Below are 22762 nucleotides of genomic sequence, written 5' to 3'. Positions count from 1 at the left end.
ATATTATTCATAAAATTCAATAAAGTCTCGGAAAGTTGGAAACATTTCATATCCGAAACTATCCTACCTAACAGCTCAAGGAGCGTTTTGATAGCTAAGCAGCCTTAATTTTTTGGAGGGTTTTGACGCGAAATTTCTTTGTCATGAACATATTCTACAATGAATTACTGCCTCAAAGAAATTTCTCTAATTGCCTTCGAAATTGCCTGATAATTTTAGGGTTTTTTTCAGGTAGTAAACATCCTAAATTCTCTACCTCCAATGCACATGATCATCTATCCCTATCAACAAATCATGAAATATTGAACTATTGAGTTCGATTAATTTCAACGCAGCAGATTTCTTTCGGATAGTTATTATATCAAGTCTTATTACCGAAGTTTGAGTAGGAGAGATATTTTTTAATTTTACTTGAAGACAAAATTATAAATGTCCTATGTACAATCTAAGTTTTCTAGACGGATTGATGCGAAGCTTTGTAGCATTGTTGTAAAACCCTTCTGCCTAAAACAATGATTCATCCCTAACATCGTAAACATTGTTATCTTTGCCTGGCAGCTGAGAAACAACCACGCACTGCCTGATTGCTAACGTCGCAATTCCCTGTCCGCGTAGTGTAATACCTACGCCTCAACATTATTTTCTCCAGCGTGTTCGAGAAAAAGAACGCATATGATAGGTAGCTTTTCCTCATTTGTGTGCCCTTTCAGGCAAATGAATGCAACTCCGCAAAGAATCGATTTTTCATACCCTTCCTCAATTTGCGCAATCTTGTGAAATAAAATCGTACTTTAATCTAGATATTTAGAATAAGAAAAGGAAAGAGAAGGTTCTTACACTTGCAGCCGCTGGCCCATGTCCTGGATTAGGTTTGCCGCCCGCTGTCTGTACATGAGCTCCTGGTCGGCATCCATGCCGCACTTGCGGCTCGGAGAATTGGCCAGCTGTTCCGCCGTAAAGTACCATTTGGAATCATCCCGGGCTAGAGTTCCGCTGCTGCTGTTACTGCCACTGGATCCACTACTAGCACTGGGACCAGCTCCTCCCGCTCCCGATGCCATTTATAGACCGGGGACAATTTCGGAAGATCCAAGCGCAACGGAAATCGGAATCTTCCGCTGGGCAATCTTCACACCGTACACTTTTTGATCACAGCTTATAATGCTTATGCTATTACTTCAGCTTAAACTCTTTTCACTTTCCCGACTTTCTTTTAAGAGGAAAATATTGATTGTATTCCTACTTCCGAAGCACTGCTCTCTAAATCTTCGTAAACAAAAACAGCACAAATCCGTCAGGATTATTCAGGTGGAGAAAAACAAAACGTCGATTGAGAGTGTCCTCAATCGCAGCAATCAGATCCTGCGCGCTCGAGTGACGTTTCTTCCACACACACCCACACTAACGCAACTGCTTCCTGTTTTTTGATCCCTTCGCGACGACGATCGGTAAATAATCGTACACTCACGCACACAAACGCGCGCGCCTCTTCGCCAAAACAAATCACACTCTCACACTCCCTTAACCCAGCGTGCGTTGGTGTGCGAAAGGGAAGCAGAAAAATTTTCCAATATGGCGACCGCAGTCTAGTGATTTGTTGTTACCCGTGCGGATCGCTGCCAGAGCTTCACGTGTGGATTTTTTCAATTTTCCACCCGTAAACGACGGTAAGTACCTTTAAACCACCCCCTGATCGCCGGTTTCAAACCCCCGCGACACAAATCGGACAAATTGATGCACCGGACGCTTCCGGTAGGGCACAAATTCCGAGCTGCAAAGAAATTTCATCATCCACGCTCATGGAAAAAGCCCTGAGACGCCATTAGCAGGCAAAGTAGGCTATGTTACGTGTGTTCCGCCGAAACCGCAGACTTTCACCTTGTCTCTCTCCCCCGTGTGTCAAGCGAAGGAACGAGCAACTCAAAATTTCTTTTCGAATTTGAGCCCCGTTTTTCCTCCCCCCGGATGACGATTACCGGAACTGGCTGACGGCGGGTGTCCTGCGGTGGACGGAAACGGTTTCAGCGGTTGGTATGCGCGATTTTCCGGAGGATTTCACGCGTAGAAAAATGCACTTCACTTCAGCCTGAGTGTGTTGCTTTCGCACTCCGCGTAATGGCCGACCTCGCACAACGACACGGGATTCAGCCAGCAGTCGGAGTTTGACGTGTGCGTCAGATTTGACGTTTTGGATGGCTGAATATCAGCAGGGGTGTGTTTAACAATTGTACTAAATATGGGCTGCGTACTTTTTGATTCTAGTATGGACCGATGCACTAGTTCACTATCTGACTTTTGAGTGGTGCCGTGTCATTTACGAGACCATGGCAACAAGTAAATTCGGCACCGTTCAAACGTCAAATTAGTGAACTCGTGCATTGGTCCATTCACTCCAAAATCGATCATTATCGTGCATTAATACCGTGCACCTCCGTTAATTTGAACGGTACCTCATGCAAACCATCGGGGTTCATTTTTAATTTGAACATCTGGTCACCCTAGAAACGTGTTTTTGGTTACCTCTAACTGTTTTGTTTTGATTCTGCGTTCCGTTCCACAGTGTTCCATCTTACTTCACTCCGTTCCATGAGCTAAATGACGTTTGAACTATTTTTAATCTGAACGATATGCAAATTAGCGGGGTAGATTAAAAAGTGTTCAGATTAAATGAGGTCAAACCAACGGAGGTACCCGCACGGGAAAAAATTCTGTGGTAAAACTTACTATTTTAGCTGACTATGCCCATTCTTGAAACTACCATGGAATTTCAGACCAATTTACCATGTTTGCGGTACAGCCCACCACATTACTGGTACATTTGAGAGAAATAATTTACAACAATCTGATTTCGACTGAAAATTGCCGGTGCGAGCGCTTAATTTAACCCCCTACAATGGTAGTTTTTACCGCACAATTTTTTTGCGTGCGGTATATTGTAAAATAACAATACATTTACAGTACAATATACTGTTTTGAACAATTCACTGTATAGTATATAAGGTTTTTACAATATAATGTATGGGTTGTTGTAACAATACAAATATTGATATTTTCTCATACATTACATTACTTTGAATTCAACAATAAGGTACGTTGTTTTTATTGGTAACAAAATTTAGCAAAATATATTGTTTTTTGTATTGTTCTGAATCGCAAATTGTGTATTCTACAATTCACAAACAAATCAAGAAAATGCATTTTGATTGAATATTTATGGATTATTCCTAATTTACCGGATATTTTTGCCAACAGTAACAAAAAAGTTTCAACTGCTATACAGTCGTGAATCGCAAGTCAGTCCTATCTGCATTTTCGTCAAAATTGAGTTAAGTTCAGTTTTCAACTTATCTCGAAAACTTTTTCAAACAGACTCAAGTAAAAAAAGTTAACAAACTTACATTATCAATATAAAAAATACACATTCCGCTCTAAACCAACTCGATTTTTCATTTTTAGAACGCCTTATTTCAGGATTTACAAAATGGCGTAAAATTTTCAACTTTCGCAACCTAACCATTACTTTCGCCGCTCCGTTGCATGGACAGACAAAGTAACTTTTTATACTATTACGTTTATGTGAAGGCTCACACGACGTATCCGGCATCACAGAGCCGATATTCAGCTTCTATTATGAATAGAAAAATTCAAACCCTTAATATGGTTATTATTAGTTACACCCTTATCAATTTCCGATGATACAAAGGTCGCAGTATGATCAGGGTTTGGGGAACACTGATCAGAACAAGCCTTTTTGGTTTCGCTGTTCTCATTGACCCGCCTCGATCGCCGTCGCTTATCTGGGTTCATTCGCGTATTTCATAACGCCAAAAATGGTCATTTTTGACACCCACCCACCCCCTCGTAACACTTTTTGTATGAACATTTTACAAATTTTGTATGAGCCGTAACATCACAAGGACACCCACACACCCCCTTCAGCGTTATAAAATTTGTTAATAAGCCCTTTGTAGCCTCATTGTGTTCCGTGGATGAGTTTGACGTATTGTCATCATCGGTCCAGTCGTCGTCGTTCTGTTGTTTCGCTTCTGCTGGCTCACTTGCACGAGCAGGAGATGGTGATTTTTGCTGGTTGTCGTTTATCGGAGGAAAGTCATCCTGATTAAACAACTCGTCCGACGATTTGGATGCAGTAGATGTTCGCGATGATTTATTAGTTGGTGCGGGACTTGAATTCGGACACTTCTTGCCGGGATGAGACGGTTGGCCGCATCGTTGACATGATTTGGGCTGATCGATATACGAAACCATTGTAGGCTCGTTTTCAATAGTGATGAAAGAAGGAATTTGTCGAAATAAATTCATCCTAAGCACTCACACTACGTTAGATATCCCGGGAAAGTAGTGCTTCCACTTCTCGTTTCTAATGGAGATTACCTCTCCATACTTCATCATGTGGTCAGCAACGGTAACGTGACTCATCGACGGTGGGAGGTCGTGTACACGGACCGTCACTTCGTCACAATCGATTTGGACCGTAATCCGAAATTTCTTATTACCGCAAAGCATTGTACGCTTCCAACTATGCTCTGATTGGTAGCGAGCGGCAATTTCTTGCGTTTTAATTTCTATAAGCACACAGTTGCGCGTGTGATGCAACTGTATGCTTTTAAGGTCCGTAAGCTGAAGCTTTATTTCATTCTCCAAAACATCCTTCACTTTTGCCACATCAGGGCGAACGGGAAGGACACTAAAGTCAACCACTAGAGTATTTTTCCGCGCACCGGACATTCTGTACGAAATGCGAACGAAAGCGAGAGAGGCGAAGATTGGGTTGCAACTAAGACAAAGTGACTTAACAACGAATCAAAACAAAACGCTACTTGAGTCGATTTTACACTGGTACAAAAACGCCGTAACTAACTGAATGAAACGGCTTATCATTTTGGCATACATTTTTTGTGGAAAACGATAGGACCTACTGTTAAACGCGAGCTGATTGAATGCAAAATTTAAGCGATGTACACAGAAAAAAAGTGTTAAAAAGGGGATTCATTTCAAAACAGTTTTTGAAGACATGTTCTAATTCTTATTAATTAACTTTCTTAAAATCGTGTGAGAGTTACTTACGTCGATTTGAAAAAGTAACCGAGATATCTTTCAATACTCTTTCAGCTGCCGTTTTATAGCATGCATAGGCTCATGAGATAATAAGATTTGCTAAGAAAAAATAGCAAGTCGAATAGTTCCTCAGCAAACATTGAAATCTGAAGTTTTTTTTTTATTGCTTGTCGTTCTACAAATTTGAGGTGCTTTAGGATGTGATTCTGCAAAATCAATGGTGGAAAACGTGCCTCTGGAGCCGGCCTTCTGATACCTAATTGCCGTGTAAAATCCTTTTTGCGTAGAATATTTACAGGAATTGCATACCAACTAGTGATCCTTTATAGAGAGATAAGCGGAATTAAAATGGAATGATTTGGCGACAGACCAGCAGTGCTGATTTTGCTCGGCGTAGAGAATAATATTATAACACGGACATGACTTCCTTATTGCTAAAAAGTATATTTTGTTTCCTTATAGATCTTTGAGCTACATATCCAAACTAATAAACAGTTGAAAAAAATCAACCAATAAAAATCACATTGAAAAAAATTTTAAAAAGAAAAATATTTCATATTTTTGCTTCATGCAAAATTAAGTTTTCCGAAATAATTTCAAAACATAACGCATGTTCGTTTGGCTGCTCGATTGGCTCACACTGACAGAAATGTCAGCTTCCGCGAATCTCTCTTATAAAGGATTACTAATACCAACCATTCTCGGGTTGCATCTGTCTTCTTCTTCTTTCTGGCGTTACGTCCCTACTGGGACAGAGCCTGCTTCTCAGCTTAGTGTTCTTATGAGCACTTCCACAGTTATTCACTGAGAGCTTACTATGCCAATGACCATTTTTGCATGCGTATATCGTGTGGCAGGTACGAAGATACTCTATGCCCTGGGAATTCGAGAAAATTTCCAACCCGAAAAGATCCTCGATCGGTGGGATTCGAACCCACGACCCTCAGCTTGGTCTTGCTGAATAGCTGCGCGTTTACCGCTACGGCTATCTGGGCCCCGGGTTGCATCTGTCGTCTTGTTCTAAGTTATGTAGATATATTCATATGATGTACAAATCGAGATGCAAACGAGGCTGCAAATTACAATGATTGGTGAATTGAAGTTCATAAGAGTCAATTTTCAACTAGCTATGGTCCTTGAATTTGATTATTGAATTCTTCATTTTTCCAGCTTTCAAATGGAATAGCGATATGATTCACGGATGAGACGTTGGAACGGTGTCATGATCGTAAATATTGAGATTTGGAACTTCGGGACGGGAACGGGACGAATCAAACACCGAATAATGAACAGAAGGTTTATTAATAACGTCTTGATAGTTTGAGTTACTTGGAAGGAATGAAAAAAATAACAAATACCTCAACTATTGGTTGCTACGCTCAGGTTACCTCAGCTACCGATATGTCGAGTGTTGCTTCGTTAACAGTAAATAACACGACGCAGCTAATTCTTCAACGAGTAAACTCGTACATTGGTCCATTGTAAAACTATAAACTTGTTCGATGAGAACAAGATTAATTGGGTCCTGAAATGATTAATGAAATCTTGTTCTTATTTCATGACACGGAAGAGCATGTTACTACAACTATCTTAGCAAAATTCGTAGGTGGTACAGCCCTAGACCATTGTATGAGGATTGCCTCCTTCCCGTCCGTTACCAAAGTTAGAAATTTGGGACTAACCTCTAACTCTTAGACAAGATTGACGCATCCTCCAATAATCGAGAGCTGTCCTGGCCACGTTCTTGCGAAAGCTGGGAAATGGGAAAGGATGATTGATTGAACACCTACTTAAGAAAGATGCAGAGAACTCTACGTCCTCTCATAGGTGTATAGGATACATTCGGTAGACGTTCTGGCCGCCAAATTCCTTTTTCGAAATTCCTCTACAATCCGTCGGTCTTCTGAACAACAGCGTGAGCCGTAACTTGGCATTGCTCATCAAAATGCACGCACCGCACGAAAAATCGACCAAATCTGCAGTTCTTAAAACATCCCGAACCGAACATTCACGAAGTACATTCAATTTTTGAAACAAAACGCTTAACACACACAGGAGATAAAAAAAAAACGAGTCGCGCGAAACAAATTCAATTGCTGGAGCCATCACAGAGTACTCTCGAGTAAAACGCAAGCAAATCGAAAACATGTTTCCACAGAACATTTGCACGTGGCATAGCACCATCCGACGAAATCAATTTTCACCAGCCGAATTCAAAAATTTAAAAATCAGGTCCATAAATGAACCTTGACACTTTCGATCATGTTTGACGTTCGCTTAGTTGACAAAGACACCACAGGAGATAGTTTTAACACTGGGGCACATGATGGTTGATTCGAACCTTTACACATGGTTTAGATGAAATTTTGTTCGAGCCTCCATGTCTGTTCTCTGTGGTACGCCTACCGTTCATGATTTGTGGGTGTGTTCGTGTGGCTCACAACCCTGCTAGACATCCCGCTGTTCGAGTGTTGAAAAGCATCAGCATTTGCTGCCTGCGTTTTCGACCTGCGTTTCGAGTTGATTGTTAGGCGAGTTTTTTTGTAGTTGACAGCCGTACACCCATCCTGGTAGATATGTCCTATCTCGATGCGTGAGGAATTTCTGGCAAGATATGGTCAACACAATAATTTTTGTCATTAGTGCTTAGGGGCCAAGGTACGCTTACAAAATTCAAGGGTTCATTCACATAATGCATAACGCAGAAAAATGGCCATTTTTGGCACCCTTCTAACGCTTTTTTTTATTAAAGGTATACAAATTTTGTCATGAGAGCACCCACCCACCCCCTAGCGTTATGAAATTTATGAATAATGAAAAAGGTTCATGAAAAAGGCCAATTCCCGGATGAAAATCGAAAATGGGCAAAGTATTTAAACTCAAATTTTTTAAACATTTTTGACGCTTTTCAAAATAAAATCGATCATTATCGTGTATTATTACCGTGCACCCCCGTTAATTTGAATGGTACCTCATGCAAACCATCGGGGTTCATTTTTAATTTGAACATCTGGTCACCCTAGAAACGTGTTTTTGGTTATCTCTTTCACTGTTTTGTTTTGATTCTGCGTTCCGTTCCACAGTGTTCCATCGCACTTCACTCCGTTCCATGAGCTAAATGACGTTTGAACCATTTTTAATCTGAACGATGCAAATTATCGGGGTACAGATTAGAAAGTGTTCAGATTGAATGAGGTCAAACCAACGGCGTTATTTATTATTTTTTACCCGGTAGTAAATCTCGCGGAACATTACTAAAGGACCTATGTACAAATGAGAGATTCTCTCCTCTCTCGTTCTCTTTCGATTATAACAGTGGAACACTAAAGATTTTGTGAAGTTTTTCACTATAGATCCAAAGTCAATTTCCTTGACTAGCGTTTCATACAAAAAACGCAACAGAAGAGATTAATGTGACTCAGTTATTAATGAAAGAGAAAGTAAACAAAGAGAGCCTCTCAATGTTAGATAAGTCCTTTAGTAATGTTCCGCGAGAAATAGACACTCAACGAAGAAGAAATCATACACGGAGAAAGGCGAAAATACTAATTAGTATGAGATTTAATATTTTCCCAACTTTATCCCATTTTAATCATTGAGATACTTTAAAATTAGTCACCGAAATATTATGTTTTATACCTTTCCATGCTTAACCACGAAATATTTTTTGACGAGCATATGTAGTGAATCACACTACTCTTGAGACTTAACCAAAATTATTTCTTGTTATTTTGTTCTACACTATCGCATTGCAATCACGTCGCGTCAAAGATCTCCAGTGGTTTCTTGAAAGTACACGTTCTAAGAAGTTTGATGTGCAATATTCAACCAACAGTGAAGTCTCTTCCGCGTGAAAATCATTGAAAACATTTAAAATCAAAATGTGGAAAGAGTTCCCTAAATAATTTGTTCTACAGCAAACTATCCGCCACCGCCACAAGCAGCGTAGGAGTGACAAAACGAAGCAACCAAATGCATATGAAGGTAAGTTCGTTTGTACCATACATCCTGGTATTTAGTCGTTTCGACTAACTTTTTCAGTTTGATTCAGGGAAGAGCTCCATTGCGATCGTCGGTACACGCTAAGAAAATATTATATTAGATGGCTTAAATACCATTCTAAAACCATATTCGGTCTATTAACTCATTGTGATGCATTTTTACGCATTAAACTTGGTTAGTATAAACATATTTTATATCTGGAAACGATTTTTCTGGAATTATTTAGTTCATGCATAAAGATCTAAAATCCTGTATTGTGAATAAAATTAGCCATTTATTTTTCTTATGTAAACCAAAAACAAAACAAAATGAAACAACGTTACATATTCGCATGAAAAACATTTAATTCCACTTAAATCTTGCAAGTGTGAACATTTATATTCCATTTGGTGCTCTTCGTTAACCCAAATCACTCCCACTTCTCTGCCGTCTCGAACCAGCATCCACAAGCTTGCAGTTTTTCTTCTCACATTTTTTTTCCAGTCAGCTACCGACGATCGCAATGGAGCTCTTCCCTGTATCAAACTGAAAAAGTTAGTCGAAACGACTAAATACCAGGATGTATGGTACAAACGAACTTACCTTCATATGCATTTGGTTGCTTCGTTTTGTCACTCCTACGCTGCTTGTGGCGGTGGCGGATAGTTTGCTGTAGAACAAATTATTTAGGGAACTCTTTCCACATTTTGATTTTAAATGTTTTCAATGATTTTCACGCGGAAGAGACTTCACTGTTGGTTGAATATTGCACATCAAACTTCTTAGAACGTGTACTTTCAAGAAACCACTGGAGATCTTTGACGCGACGTGATTACAATGAGATAGTGTAGAACAAAATAACAAGAAATAATTTTGGTTAAGTCTCAAGAGTAGTGTGATTCACTACATATGCTCGTCAAAAAATATTTCGTGGTTACCCGGATAAAAAATACAATACAAAAACAATATAACGTATTGAAACAGTACCATTCAATATATTGGAAATACAATACAGTGTATTGTAAAATGACAATACAATTACAGTACAATATATTGTTTTGAACAGTTCACTGTATGGTATATGAGATTTTTGCAATATAATATATGGGTGGTTAAGTATCGTAACAATACAAATATAGATATTTTCTCATACAAACATTTTAAAAACACAATATGATATATTGTTCATGTATTGTCTTGATAAGCAATTCGTGTATTGTTGTACAATACAAAAACAATTCAACAAACTGTATCATGGTTGCTTGTCAGCTAATGTCAAGTGACTTCTAAAAAACTACTTATTTTGACTTTTTGAATATTTTCCACACAACATTTCTTGCTTTTTGAACTTGTTTTGTTTATTTCTTTCAACAAAGCTACATAGAAAAAAGCAACAGTTGTTTTACGCGAAAATAGGAATTTGACCAAAATTGTAAGGTATAAAACCAATAAAAAACAATACAATGTTCTGTTACAATATATTATATTGATTTTGAATTGTATATCCAAACATGAATAATATTGCTTCGACATTCAATTACAATACGCTGTATTGTATCCAATACGTTATATTGTACATTAATGGTTTATTCCATTCACGGAATGATACGTTTTTATCCGGGTAAGCATGGAAAGGTATAAAACATAATATTTCGGTGACTAATTTTAAAGTATCTCAATGATTAAAATGGGATAAAGTTGGGAAAATATTAAATCTCATACTAATTAGTATTTTCGCCTTTCTCCGTGTAGCTGACTGGAAAAAAAATGTGAGAAGAAAAACTGCAAGCTTGTGGATGCTGGTTCGAGACGGCAGAGAAGTGGGAGTGATTTGGGTTAACGAAGAGCACCAAATGGAATATAAATGTTCACACTTGCAAGATTTAAGTGGAATTAAATGTTTTTCATGCGAATATGTAACGTTGTTTCATTTTGTTTTGTTTTTGGTTTACATAAGAAAAATAAATGGCTAATTTTATTCACAATACAGGATTTTAGATCTTTATGCATGAACTAAATAATTCCAGAAAAATCGTTTCCAGATATAAAATATGTTTATACTAACCAAGTTTAATGCGTAAAAATGCATCACAATGAGTTAATAGACCGAATATGGTTTTAGAATGGTATTTAAGCCATCTAATATAATATTTTCTTAGCGTGTACATATTGACAATGTTCACATCGAATTTCCATAGAATTGACAATCTGAGAATTTGCCCTTTTGAATTGTCACACGAGAATACACTGTTAATTTGACACAGTGCACAGGAATAGCGCAGCCAACTGTTCTAAAAATACTTTCTCGTTGATTTGTTGCAGTGTACGCATTTAGTACAAACCGCCCTTTTGTCTTTTGTCACATGAATTTTCTGCCATCCCAGGATGATGCAGAATCAAAACAATCCAGTAAGAATTCCACGTTTTTGTTTGTCTGCCTGTTTGACTGTGTGTCCGTTTTTCTCACCCAAGCTATGTGATTCTTTTACTCCCAAGAATCCCCCCAGGAAGATGAGCAATCCTCGCGGCGGGCAGCAGAGAACTCGGCCGTATCAACAGCACCATTCGAGGAAGAATTCCGGAGCGCCATCAGCAGTATCGGGAGGAGGACGAATCGCGGCGTCATCAAGCCACCATCGCAGTACAGTTCCAAACGTAATCGATCAGGAAAAGGCACTGCGTAATCAGATTCACATGGAGATCGAAAAGAAGTCGAAAGCCTGTTCCAATCAGTCCTACGAGTGTACGCTTCCGCGTCTGGAGCAGTACAATTACTGCAAGCGTCATATTCTCCAGGATACCCGCGCCCCTTACAAGCAGTGCGCATTCTTTTTTGCGTCGAATGGAAAACGTTGCTTGGAACCGGCTCCAAAGTATGACAACAAGAAGGACTACGGGACGAATTACTGTTTCGAACACAGCCGGCTGACGCAGCTGACCAAAACCAAATCTACCATCGGGAAGTACACACCGCTGGAAACGACCGAAACACTCCTACACAATCTCTCCCACCATGTCAAGGTGGACAAGGCGAAGCAGCAAAGTCAACAACAGCACCAGCATCAGCTTGCCAATTGCTCGTCGGCGCTGAAGATCACGGTCCACGATGACGAGGAAGAGGGCGACCTGGACGTTGTTACCCCTTCGGTGGATCCGTTTGGTAAGTTGAAATAATTATGATTGATTATGCAGGGCTGATAGCGGGTCTCTTTTGAGAGACTTTGTCATTATTTAAATGCATTAGTCTCTAAGCCCCAAATAGCCGTAGCGGTAAAGGCGCAGGTATGCAGAAAGATCAAGCTGAGGGTCGTGGGTTCGAATCCCAGTGGCCGAGGATATTTTCGGGTTTGAAATTTTCTCGACTTACCAGGGTATAGAGTATCTTCGGGCTTGCCACACGAATGCAACCATGGTCTAATGACAAAGAAAGCTCTCAGTTAATAACTGTGGAAGTGCTCATACGAACACAAAGCTGCTGAAAAGTAGGCAACGCCAGAAAGAAGAAGTCTTCAACCAAAAACTGGTCTCTTAGGTCACTTTTTTCTTTTTTCTCCTTGTAATAAATCTTAAGGCAAAATTCTACAGGCTCTAGTATAGTCTACAGAGATTCTAATGCAGTTATTCCAAAGGTTCATCGAGAAATTCTTCGCAAATTCCTGTAGGAAAAGCTTTAGGAGTTCTAATAATTTCTTCTTAAATACTTTCTGTGACTTCTCCAGAAATGTCTCTAGATATCCTCAACCAATTCTATCAGGCATTTTAGAATAAGATGTTTCTACGGGTTTTCTCCAGATTTTGCTGCATGAAGTCCAACGCTACTATTTCCTGCAATTACCACATGGATTACTCTGGAAATTTCCCAAGGGGTTCTCGGGATTTCCTCCTAAGATTTTCCATTAATTATTCCACCAATTGTTACTCTAGCGTGCTCTAGCCTTGCAGATCTTCCCAAGATTCCTTCAAAAGTTCTTCCAAGAAAATCTTCAAAGATTTATTCCAGAGTTTTTGAACCAAGATTCCTTCGAACATTTTTGGAAATCTAGTAAAAACACTTCGAGCAATTCCGCAATAAATTAGGCCAGACATTCATCATAAAATTTCTCTAGAAAGTTATCTATGAAATACTCCAGCATTTTATCCGGGGATTCATTTATGCAGCTTCTTTCAAACATTTCTGGAGTAATTTCTCAAGTAAAATCTCTATGTTATTTTCAAAATTTTTATCAATTTCTCCTATCATTCCTACGTAACTTTTTAATCGATTCCAAGAAATTCCTTAAGAAAATTCTAAAGGATTTGATTGATTTTTTTTTCCAATAATTATCGATCGATCGAAATCCACCTAGAATTACTCAATAAATTCATGGAGGACTTAAAACTTTCATGAGAAATTTGTGAAACAATCTTTGAAGGTACTCCTGAAGAAATTTCTTGTGGATTTTATAGAGTAATATCTGTGTTTATCCTTAGAATAATTTCATGATGAATTCTTGAAGGTATCATGGATGAATTCAGTCCGTAAAAAAGCTCTAAATAAACTCCTGCAGAAATCTTCGCAGTAATATCTGAACATTCTGAAGTTTCATAACAAAATTATGGAAAATACATACAGTAACACGAACAGAACTATCCTTAGATAAATATCTGACCGCACTCCCTGAGGGGTCTACCCCGTTTGACATAATGCCAAACGGCATTATGCCATACGACATTATGCCAAACGGGGTAGTACAACAGCGCGACAGCCCGAAGGTTAACTTCTTTTTTTTACTTTTCAGTTCCTGTTTGGTCTCTTCTTTAAGGCATGAGGTCTCAAAAGTAGTCCAATCAGACATTTCCTCATTCAGACATCAGACTCTTCAAATATTTATAAGAGTTTTTGGGAATTCCTCGTGATATTACGAAAAATATTACTGCTCGTCGTAGGCCTCAGTCTAGTGGAGAAGTCCGTGACTGAAAAAGTTCGGACGATTTATTAGAAGTCGACTCTCCATAATTCGATATTCAAGGGACCATCGAGTTATAGAATATACTGACACAAAAAAAAAAATACAAATCGAAGGAACAAATTATTTCTTATACATATATGATCACTTCTGTAAGAAAGCAAATTCATTTTGATGATAATATTTTACAAATTTTTATTTAAAAACTTGTTTCGAAATGCTCAAAAAATATTTTTTTATTATGTTCATGTTTTCCAACTTTCATTACAACTTGCAAGTATTAATTCTCCTTCAAACAAGAATTAGATCGCGTTTCCGCAAATAAAAAAAATAAAATAGATATCGGGTTATGGAGAGAAATTTACATCGACATCGACAAGTGGAGATATCGAGTTATAGAAATATCGACTTATGGAGAGCACGATGTATGGAAATTTGAAGGGACCGTAAAATCCATCGAGTTATAGATTATATCGAATTATAGAATATCGAGATGTGGAGAGTCGACTATATATTTCTATAGTATATGCTGGATAAAACCTCAGATTAACTTTTGAAAAACCATGGGGAAATAACTCGATATATGTTTGAAAGAAAAACTGCAGAACTAATCCCTGTATGAAATTCAGGAGAAAAAAACTGGAATAAGCGAAATTCATAAGGAATCCATGCAAATGTTCCTAATAGATAAGCATTCTTCCAGGGATGTCTGCATGGAATTGTCAAGGGATTTTTTCAGAGAAGAAATATAAAAATTCCACAAACAATACGGGATTCATCTCCTAAGAAAATCCTATATTAATTTTTAATGAAGCTTATGGATGATTCTGATGAGCTTTTGCGAGGAATTCCGAAAGGACTCTTAGACCCATAACGAATTTTTGGTTTTTTTTTAGATAAATTGCTAAGATAAGCATTTAACAAAAAAAAAATCATATCTTTATATAATATTCCGCAGGATTTTCTGAAGGACTGATTGGAATAATTACTGATGTGAGTAATCTGTGGATGAAATGCCAGAGAAATATCTAGAAGTTTCTGGAAACAATTCATGAAGAATTCCTGGTCGAATTTATTGAGGAATCCCTTAGAGTTTTGCTGGAATAGGAAATCCCTGGAAGGTTTTTTGGAACAATTCCTGGGCCGAATACGTCATCTTTACAAAGTGATCAGGCTCCTGAGATATTTGCGAAACAAATGTTTTATGCTCACTAGCGCAGCCTGGTGTCAAGATCAACTAGCTCAAACAATGATAGTCCTTGAGTTACCGAACAACTTTGCCGAAGACGTCATCTCTCTAAATGGTCAGGATCCTGAGATCTCCGAAACAAAAGTTTCATGCTCACTAGCGCCGCCTAGTGGTAAAATCCCGAATTTCTTTGCTAAAATAGTGATAGCTCTTGAGTTACTGAACAATTTTACCGAAGACGTCATGTTTCTAAGTGGTCAGACTACTGGGATATTCGCAAAACCAAGGGTGTTGTAGCTCCTAGACGGGGTCTAATGACTACCGCTTTTGCTTCGTAAGCAGGAGGTCGTGGCTCCAATTCCAGGCCCGTCCCTTTCCTCGTACTTTATAGTTGGGCGGCATCCACAAATTACGTAACGCTCTTAGGGGGGGGGGGGGTAGGCTCGAGCGTTACGACTCAAACAAAAAATTCATACAAAAAGCGTTACGGATGAGGGAGGGGGTCGAAAATTTCCAATTTTAGCGTTCCATAATAAATGGATGCCGCCTTGTATCTTTCACTTGCTCATATCTTCCACTCTCAATCTATCACAGTTGATCTATTCGTTCATAGCATCAGCTGGAACCAGAGACGGACAAAAAACTTTTCATTATTATAGAACGCCTTTCCTTACGTCTAATACATAGGCAGTCTGCTAACCAAAGAGCAAGCCTCTCTGCCATAAAAATCACCACTCTTACACCTTCCCGCATGAACTGGCATAGATATATATATATGACTCTGCAAGAAGTGATATTTGCTGTTCTTTTATGGTATAGAATTATCTGAGCTATCCTCAGCGTAGCCTCTACTCAAACTCGGTCGGATTAAGCTTGTTGCAATCTCAGCACGAAAAAGATCAGCAGCGAAAAAAAAACAGATTGGTATCAATTAGAAATCGCAAAAGGCCAAAAGCACAGAATACACTGTAAAACGCATAACGCGAAACCATAATGATGGAAATTCAAACTAAATTACAACATATTTGTAATCCAGCACTTATCTAGCCTTCGGCTTGAGACTGAAGAAGGATAGTCGATTATTTAAGAGAAACAAGGTCACCTGTACCGTTGTTCCGAGTTGCTCTTCTTACCTTTTGGTTGCTGTATGGTCAAGGCTGGTAGCGAATCACTTTTTAGTGACTTGGTCACTTTTTTTGAGGCCAGTCACTTTAAAGTCTTTTTTTTGAAGCCATTTCAACTAAAGTCACTTTTTACGTCAAAAAGTCACTTTTTTCAACTATTTTGAGCTAAATTTTCGGGAGAAAATAATGTACCGGTCTTTTTTAATTTAGGCTAAGTTTTAAGTTAGGTCATCACCAGAACATCTTCTTGTCGGTATCAAAATAGTGGTTCATGGTTTCCATGTGAAAAAAAAACTTGTAAAAAAGTTAATCTTTCATTGAGTTCCAAGTAACTTGTAATGCAGGTCGGACTCGAATATCCGAAGACTCGATTACTCGGTGACTCGATTATCCGGAATTTTAGACTCGATTATCCGGAGTATGTTTTTTACATTCTTGATGTTCAGTTTTTATGCATATGCATTTGAGATAATTTAGTACTACAATAAACAATATGAACAGTTTAGCTGTTTTGAACGTAGGTAAAAAAGAGGGTTTTAAGAAGGTTATTTTTAGTGTATTTTTCTATTTTCTTCTCAAGACTCCTAATATTCCTACAAATAATTTCTGGCTACGCCATTGCATCATATAAATAAAAAAAATGATTATATTTAAGTTATTTTATCGCAGATATTAATAACAAAGAATAATTATTTAATGTTCTATTTGAGAGTAAAAACTTATCATGCATCCTAGGATAGACTTTATTTGCAAACCAAACCTTTAAAAATGGCCTAAGGTTTTTTTTTACGTCGGTCGACGTCCCGCGTAAAAAAAACGCGTTGTTTCAAAAAACGGCGTAAAACCGAGTTGTTTTTAAAAACGACGTAAAAAAGACTCGTGTTTTTCGACTATTAATTTATCGTCAATTTATCGTTTTCATTGAATCGTTCATGAAATCTTGCATGCATTCTTCAAAGAAATGTGGGGCGTCCTCTTCTTGGATTTTTTTATTCACTTCGGCAGGAGGTTTTTGAAAACTACAGAGTTTATATTTGACAATAATATGCGCGGTATTGAAGTATTTTTTATTCCAATTCGACCAATTATAAACCCCAATGTCAAGTGAATCATGAAAGTGTCCAAGTAATTTTGATTGAAATATTAGAAGATTAGTGCTATCAACTACTTTAAAAGAATAACTCAAAAGAACATCCTGTTAAACCTATCGTCTTTATGCTAAATGTCCATTTAGCCAAACGTACCTCCCATTAAACTTACTGATGGAAAACTCCAATGTCACTTATATCAACCATTTGTTCTTTTTAAGTCGGCGTTTGAAGGACGCGGTTTTAAGAGGTATTTCAATCATATTCGATCTTCTATCATCATTTTTTATTTGCAATATTGATTAATGCCCAAGTATAACATTTTCCGTAATCTTGATCTGGTTACATAAAATATTAACCTTATTAGGTAGGAGAGTTTGGATGGAAATGTGAAACGACAAAAATTTTATTTTTTCAAATGTTCCAAATCGTATTGAAATTTACAAAATAAAATACTTTGGTGATACTTAGACACAACATTTTGAAAAGATTGAAAATTTGCTAAAAAAGGAATATTTATGTAAAAGTAAACTTTTCTGTTTGAAAAATCGTTGGGAATATCTTAAAGTTTTGGAAGTACAATAAAAATTTCCAAATATGGTATTCAACTAGACTTACTACTTGCAGAAGATCATATTGAATATTCCCAATCTATTGGATATTGATCGTAAAACAGTATATTAGAATTGAAATAAAACTGATTTCGGTTGGATTTTCAAGTCACTTTTAGTCACTTTTTCGAGAATCGAAAGTCACTTTTTTGCGATTCCGTTGCAATCTAATCAACTTTTCATTGATAATTTGCTCTACATAATGGCCTACTTTTCCTACCAAAAAAACAATGCTGAAAAGTGCTACTTTTCAGCACTGTTTTCGGTGCTGAAAAGTAGCACTTTTCAGTTCTGTTTGGAAGGCGTCAGCAAAATATCCCAGTCTATTCTGCTATAGCATCTGATTCTATAGCTGATGTGCGATACAGATGCAAGACTGGTGATATTGTCTGCGCGATAAAAACATTGAATCGGTTTCTCGCCGAAGTTGGATTTTCTCAAAAACTATGCGAGATGCCTAACTTCGGCAGGGGTGCATTCAATACGCATCCGGACATGCACTTATGCACCCTACTTTCGATGCAGTGTATTTTGCTAGGATACCGAGAAACATCCGTTACCAGCGAACTGCGGAACTGAGAATGCATCGTCCAGAATTCGTAGAGGTTGCAGCAGAATCCAATACTATACGCGTTGTCTTACCTGTTCTGTCCTCCAATAGGAAATGTAGGTCTGTGGACAACAAACTTTGTGACATTCGTAGATACTACTAAGTCGCAGCCTACACGATTGAAAAATACTGAAATGATAAGTAATACGCGTGGATGTATGCTCACGTGGTTTCTGTTGAAATGTTTGTTTGTGCTTTTGGAAATGATGCAGCTTAAACGGAGTTTTTCGTAATAGCAAAAAATGTTGTATGCAACTCGTTGCAAAACTCGATTTTTTCAGCACTCGTTGTATTTATCCAACTCGGCGAGCCTCGTTGGATAAATGTACAACTCGTGCTGAAAAAATCGTTGGTGGGGATTGCTCATCAAACCTTCCGGTCCGCCTCATAGTTACGTACTATTTGGTGCTGGGTGTAGTTCTTGTTTTTCCAGCTGTATTGAAAAGCATGAGCCATAGTCTTTGGCATACAATCGGATCTATCTTTAGCAGAAAAGAACCGAAATGTCTATCGACGACCGGTGATTGCTAGCAGATATAGTGGAGAGCTTGTCTTGAAACGTTCGTCGCTTCAAGCTAGTTGAAAAACTGAATACACTGATTGCCTGTCGATCAGAGCCGAACTAGGCATAGATCTGAATCTACATGTCTCCGATGTATTACATCGTTCCAGGTGGGAGTTATCTGATATGTGAATATGGTACCATAACAGAATTTTCCATCTGAACGAAGTGATAAATCATAATATTCCGCAAACTGTATCACACATCTACAGAATGTATTGCGTGAAGTTAAGACACAGCAGAGTATTGGGTACATAGGACCAAGTCCCTGCCGGGTAGCGCGAAACTGATGAGCGATAGACAATAGAATCAACAACACTGCCATAAGGGATAGTAAGCATGTGACTATTGTCGAAACTATGATTAGGAGGCAAATCAACATCCCAAGATCAAATTTTTGTTACAACCCAATGTAGGTATTATTAAATTAGGCTGTAGAAAATGATAAATATCTGATCACTTAGGAACCTTGCAACAGGTAATAAATGCTCGTAGTCTGTTTTCTTCGAATACACATGTATAAATTGTTAAAATTGCCGAATCATACGCGGAATTTATTAAACGGATCATGAAATTAGGACTGAAATCATAATGATGATAGATTATCAACTTTCCTTTCGTCTTGCTATTTGTTACCGTTAGAATCACCAAACTGATTGGTTTCCCACTACTTACACCAATACAACAGCACGAAAACTGAAGTATTATAATCGCGCGTTGGAACTTTCAATATCCATATATTACATCAATAGTGAATTCTTGTATGTAGCCAGTATAAATAACAGAATCATCAACTTCTTGAACATTCTTTAACTGAAAACAGGATGCTTGTTTTATCAAACATGCTCAATCTGCACCTAAAATCTCGGATCCAAATAGTTTTCTAAATAAAAATTGTGTCTAAATAAAACGTGTAGGCCAACAAAACATAATTGAGTAGGAGTTTACAAGTTACTTAGCACATGAAAAGCAGTTTAAATTAATCTATTACTAGATCAACACTAATGCTCACATTTTATATTCTCATTTCATCATGGTCCTCATTGCTCGAGCGGAGACGAACACCCTGGAGATGGAAAAAATCGACAGCGCGACGATAAGGAAACGTAACAGATGAGAAACTATCGATACATTTATCAATTATAAAACCCCGTTTTAATGTTAACACTTTGTTTTTGTTTCTGTTTTTCTGTTTTTTTTCGTTTCAGCAATCAAATAACCGAACCAACTCTACTATCTTTTCATTTCTTCTTCGTTATACTTATAGTCCTTCTGGCACTGAACCGAGTGGTGCGCCTTCCGCTTTCTTACTGGTGCTGTTTTTCCTGTACATTTGGCATAGTGTCGGAGGTGGTGTACTGTATTTGCTATACAACGCGCTACTTTCGATATTGTGCTTGGCGTGTGGGGAAGCAGTACTAGTGGTGAAGCGGAGGGCGCCATTCGGTTTAGTGCCAGAGGGACTATATCTATTTAATGTATCTGAAGCTTGTGGGACCGCTTTAATTCCGGCGCCTGCTTGTGGAAGATCCCGGTGTGCTAAACGGTATAGGACATGTTAACGGGGGAGGCTTGGTAGGTCCTCACCCAGCCCGTGTCTAGATGGGCGGATAATTGTCTGCCAGGGTGTGGATTGAGCAATTACAAATTACAATTACAACTCGTGCTGAAAAAATCATCATTTTGCAACTTGTTGCATAAATAACTATTTAGTCACTTTTTTTTCTCAAATCTGGTCACTAAAATAACTTTTTTCGGTACCATTTTTTGCTACCAGCCCTGTGTATGGTTTTATTTTGTTTTGTTCATTCCATGTTTGTCTTTTTAGTCACCCATTCACTAACCAGCCCTAATTATGATATGCGAACTAATCTTGGTTGTTTCTTTTCAGTCGACATCGATGTGCCGACGATCAACGATTCGGCTCGCGTTGTCCTGGACTATGCTTCGGATAGCAGTACTGATGAAGACGCCACTCTGGTGGGAAACACCTGGCGAGGGTACGATATGGACAATTCGGACAATGAGAGCGTCGATTCACAGAACGAAGATCTGCTGAAACATGCCGGAATCTACACGGCCGAGGAAGCCACAATGATAACGAAAGAGAAGTTGATCCGGCTTCAGACGCTGTACATTGATCAGTTTCATCGTCTGCAGCACGTTTTGAAGGAGAAACGACGGCGATATCTTCACGAGGTGCGTCGCGAACGGGAACAGTATTGCAGTATCCACGATCAGGTGAAGGATTCCCCAAAGGAGCGTAAGCTGTACGAGAAGTTGAAAGCTTTGGATCATTATCATCGGAAATATGGGATGGATGCTATCCTGCACCGGAAATATCTGGAAAAGCGCGCCAAAGCTACCGAAGGGCTGCACCAGAAAGTTCCGCAACATCCGAAGTGTGCATTTACCGAGGGAGGCGTCAAGTGTGGCGAGCGAACTCTTCCATGCTGCAAATTCTGCCGGAAACATATCCTCGAGGATAAGAAACAAGTGTTATTCAAATCCTGTGGAGTCGAGAAGAGTGGCGTCGTGTGTCAAGAGCCTTTGGCAAACATCTTTGAGGATGCCACTTGCTACCTACATGTAGAACTTCCTGCCCAGAAAACATTTACCAAAAAGAAATATGAATCCGAGTCGGAAGGGGAAGAAGACCTGCAGTCGCAGGAGATCAAAAGAGAGCCGCTGTCGGAACCAAAGCTCGAAAAACATTCCCCTTCGCAGTCGTCCAGCACCACCGCGACAGCAGCCGAAACCGAGGATCAGGAAGTGTCCTCCGAGCCCCCGCTGGTCGAGCACAACATTACCATCGCTCACGACGTGGAACCGCCAAGCCTCGAGGACTCCCTTCCCGTGAGTGTAATTGCCAAGCCGATCCCAATAGAAAAACCCAACCAAACGGAGGAACCCGAAAAGGAACAGCCGGAAGCGACGCCCCCCGAAAAAGACCCAGTGCCGGAGGTTGCTCCGGTGGTCGACGCCCAGGAACCGAAAGCCGATCCAGTCGAGAAGATGGCCGAGTGAGGGAAGAAACGAAATGAAAATGCCACTTCCGGTTTTGGTCTCAATTTAATTGATTTTTATTGTATTTCTTTCCTTTTTCATTGTAATAGTTTCATTAAATATAGTCGCGCGATAGTTCGAAACGATACATTAGAACGTAATCACTTTAGAACGGTTCAAAAAATTAACCGGAATTATAAATAATAATAAAAAAAAAACTCACCTCAATGTTTTTTGTGTCTCTGCGATAGTTGCTAGAGTGTAAATTTGGAATAAAATGTTTTGCTATAAGTCGATCACTTGTGTTTTCTTCTTCTTTACTACTATACTGCGTTTAAGTTTTGCTTGCAGGCGGGGGCTGTTTGTATTTTTGTATGCTTTTCGATGGCTTAGATGTAATGATTGATCGGGACCAGAAAGGCTGTAATGTGCAATAGCTGTGGGAACGAGCGAATAGTGATAGTCGATGTCAAGGGATCAGCATAGTCTTTTCGGAGATTTTTTAACAGATATGCTTGACAATGTCTTCTTGTAGCTTCAATAAATCTCGCTTAATTTATGATAAC

At 38.7% G+C, this 22762-nt stretch overlaps 2 protein-coding genes across 8 annotated transcripts in view; one reads left to right on the top strand and one right to left on the bottom strand.

Annotated features, from left to right (window-relative positions):
* Positions 1 to 2167, bottom strand: part of LOC5565562 (cyclin-T) — a 56212-nt gene extending 54045 nt beyond the window's left edge. The window contains exons 1-2 of one of the 5 annotated variants that reach the window (XM_021842033.1): positions 1676 to 2167; positions 838 to 1266 (exon numbers count right to left, since the gene is read on the bottom strand). In XM_021842033.1, coding sequence (XP_021697725.1) covers positions 838 to 1061 — 224 coding nt within the window. In that variant the 5' untranslated portion in view covers positions 1062 to 1266; positions 1676 to 2167. Of the gene's footprint in view, positions 1 to 837 lie in introns of all 5 variants that reach the window. The other 4 variants (XM_021842034.1, XM_021842035.1, XM_021842036.1 and 1 more) reach the window with 4 other exon arrangements.
* On the top strand, positions 1585 to 22492 carry LOC5565563 (KAT8 regulatory NSL complex subunit 2). 3 transcript variants are annotated; one of them, XM_001649859.2, is made up of 3 exons: positions 1585 to 1667; positions 11557 to 12220; positions 21082 to 22492. In XM_001649859.2, exons 2-3 carry the CDS (start codon positions 11572 to 11574, stop codon positions 22215 to 22217), a joined length of 1785 nt encoding a protein of 594 aa, XP_001649909.1. In that variant the 5' UTR covers positions 1585 to 1667; positions 11557 to 11571; the 3' UTR covers positions 22218 to 22492. The 3 variants fall into 3 exon arrangements, with proteins under 3 accessions (XP_001649909.1, XP_021697731.1, XP_021697730.1); XM_021842039.1 differs by lacking the exon at positions 1585 to 1667 and adding an exon at positions 11369 to 11469; XM_021842038.1 differs by lacking the exon at positions 1585 to 1667 and adding an exon at positions 11416 to 11469 and having other exon boundaries at positions 11533 to 12220.
* Positions 22493 to 22762: the final 270 nt, after the last annotated feature.

This window comes from Aedes aegypti, chromosome 2, assembly GCF_002204515.2.
Source record: "Aedes aegypti strain LVP_AGWG chromosome 2, AaegL5.0 Primary Assembly, whole genome shotgun sequence".
Taxonomy (NCBI): Eukaryota; Metazoa; Arthropoda; class Insecta; order Diptera; family Culicidae; genus Aedes; species Aedes aegypti.
This window is presented reverse-complemented; position numbering and strand designations above follow the sequence as displayed.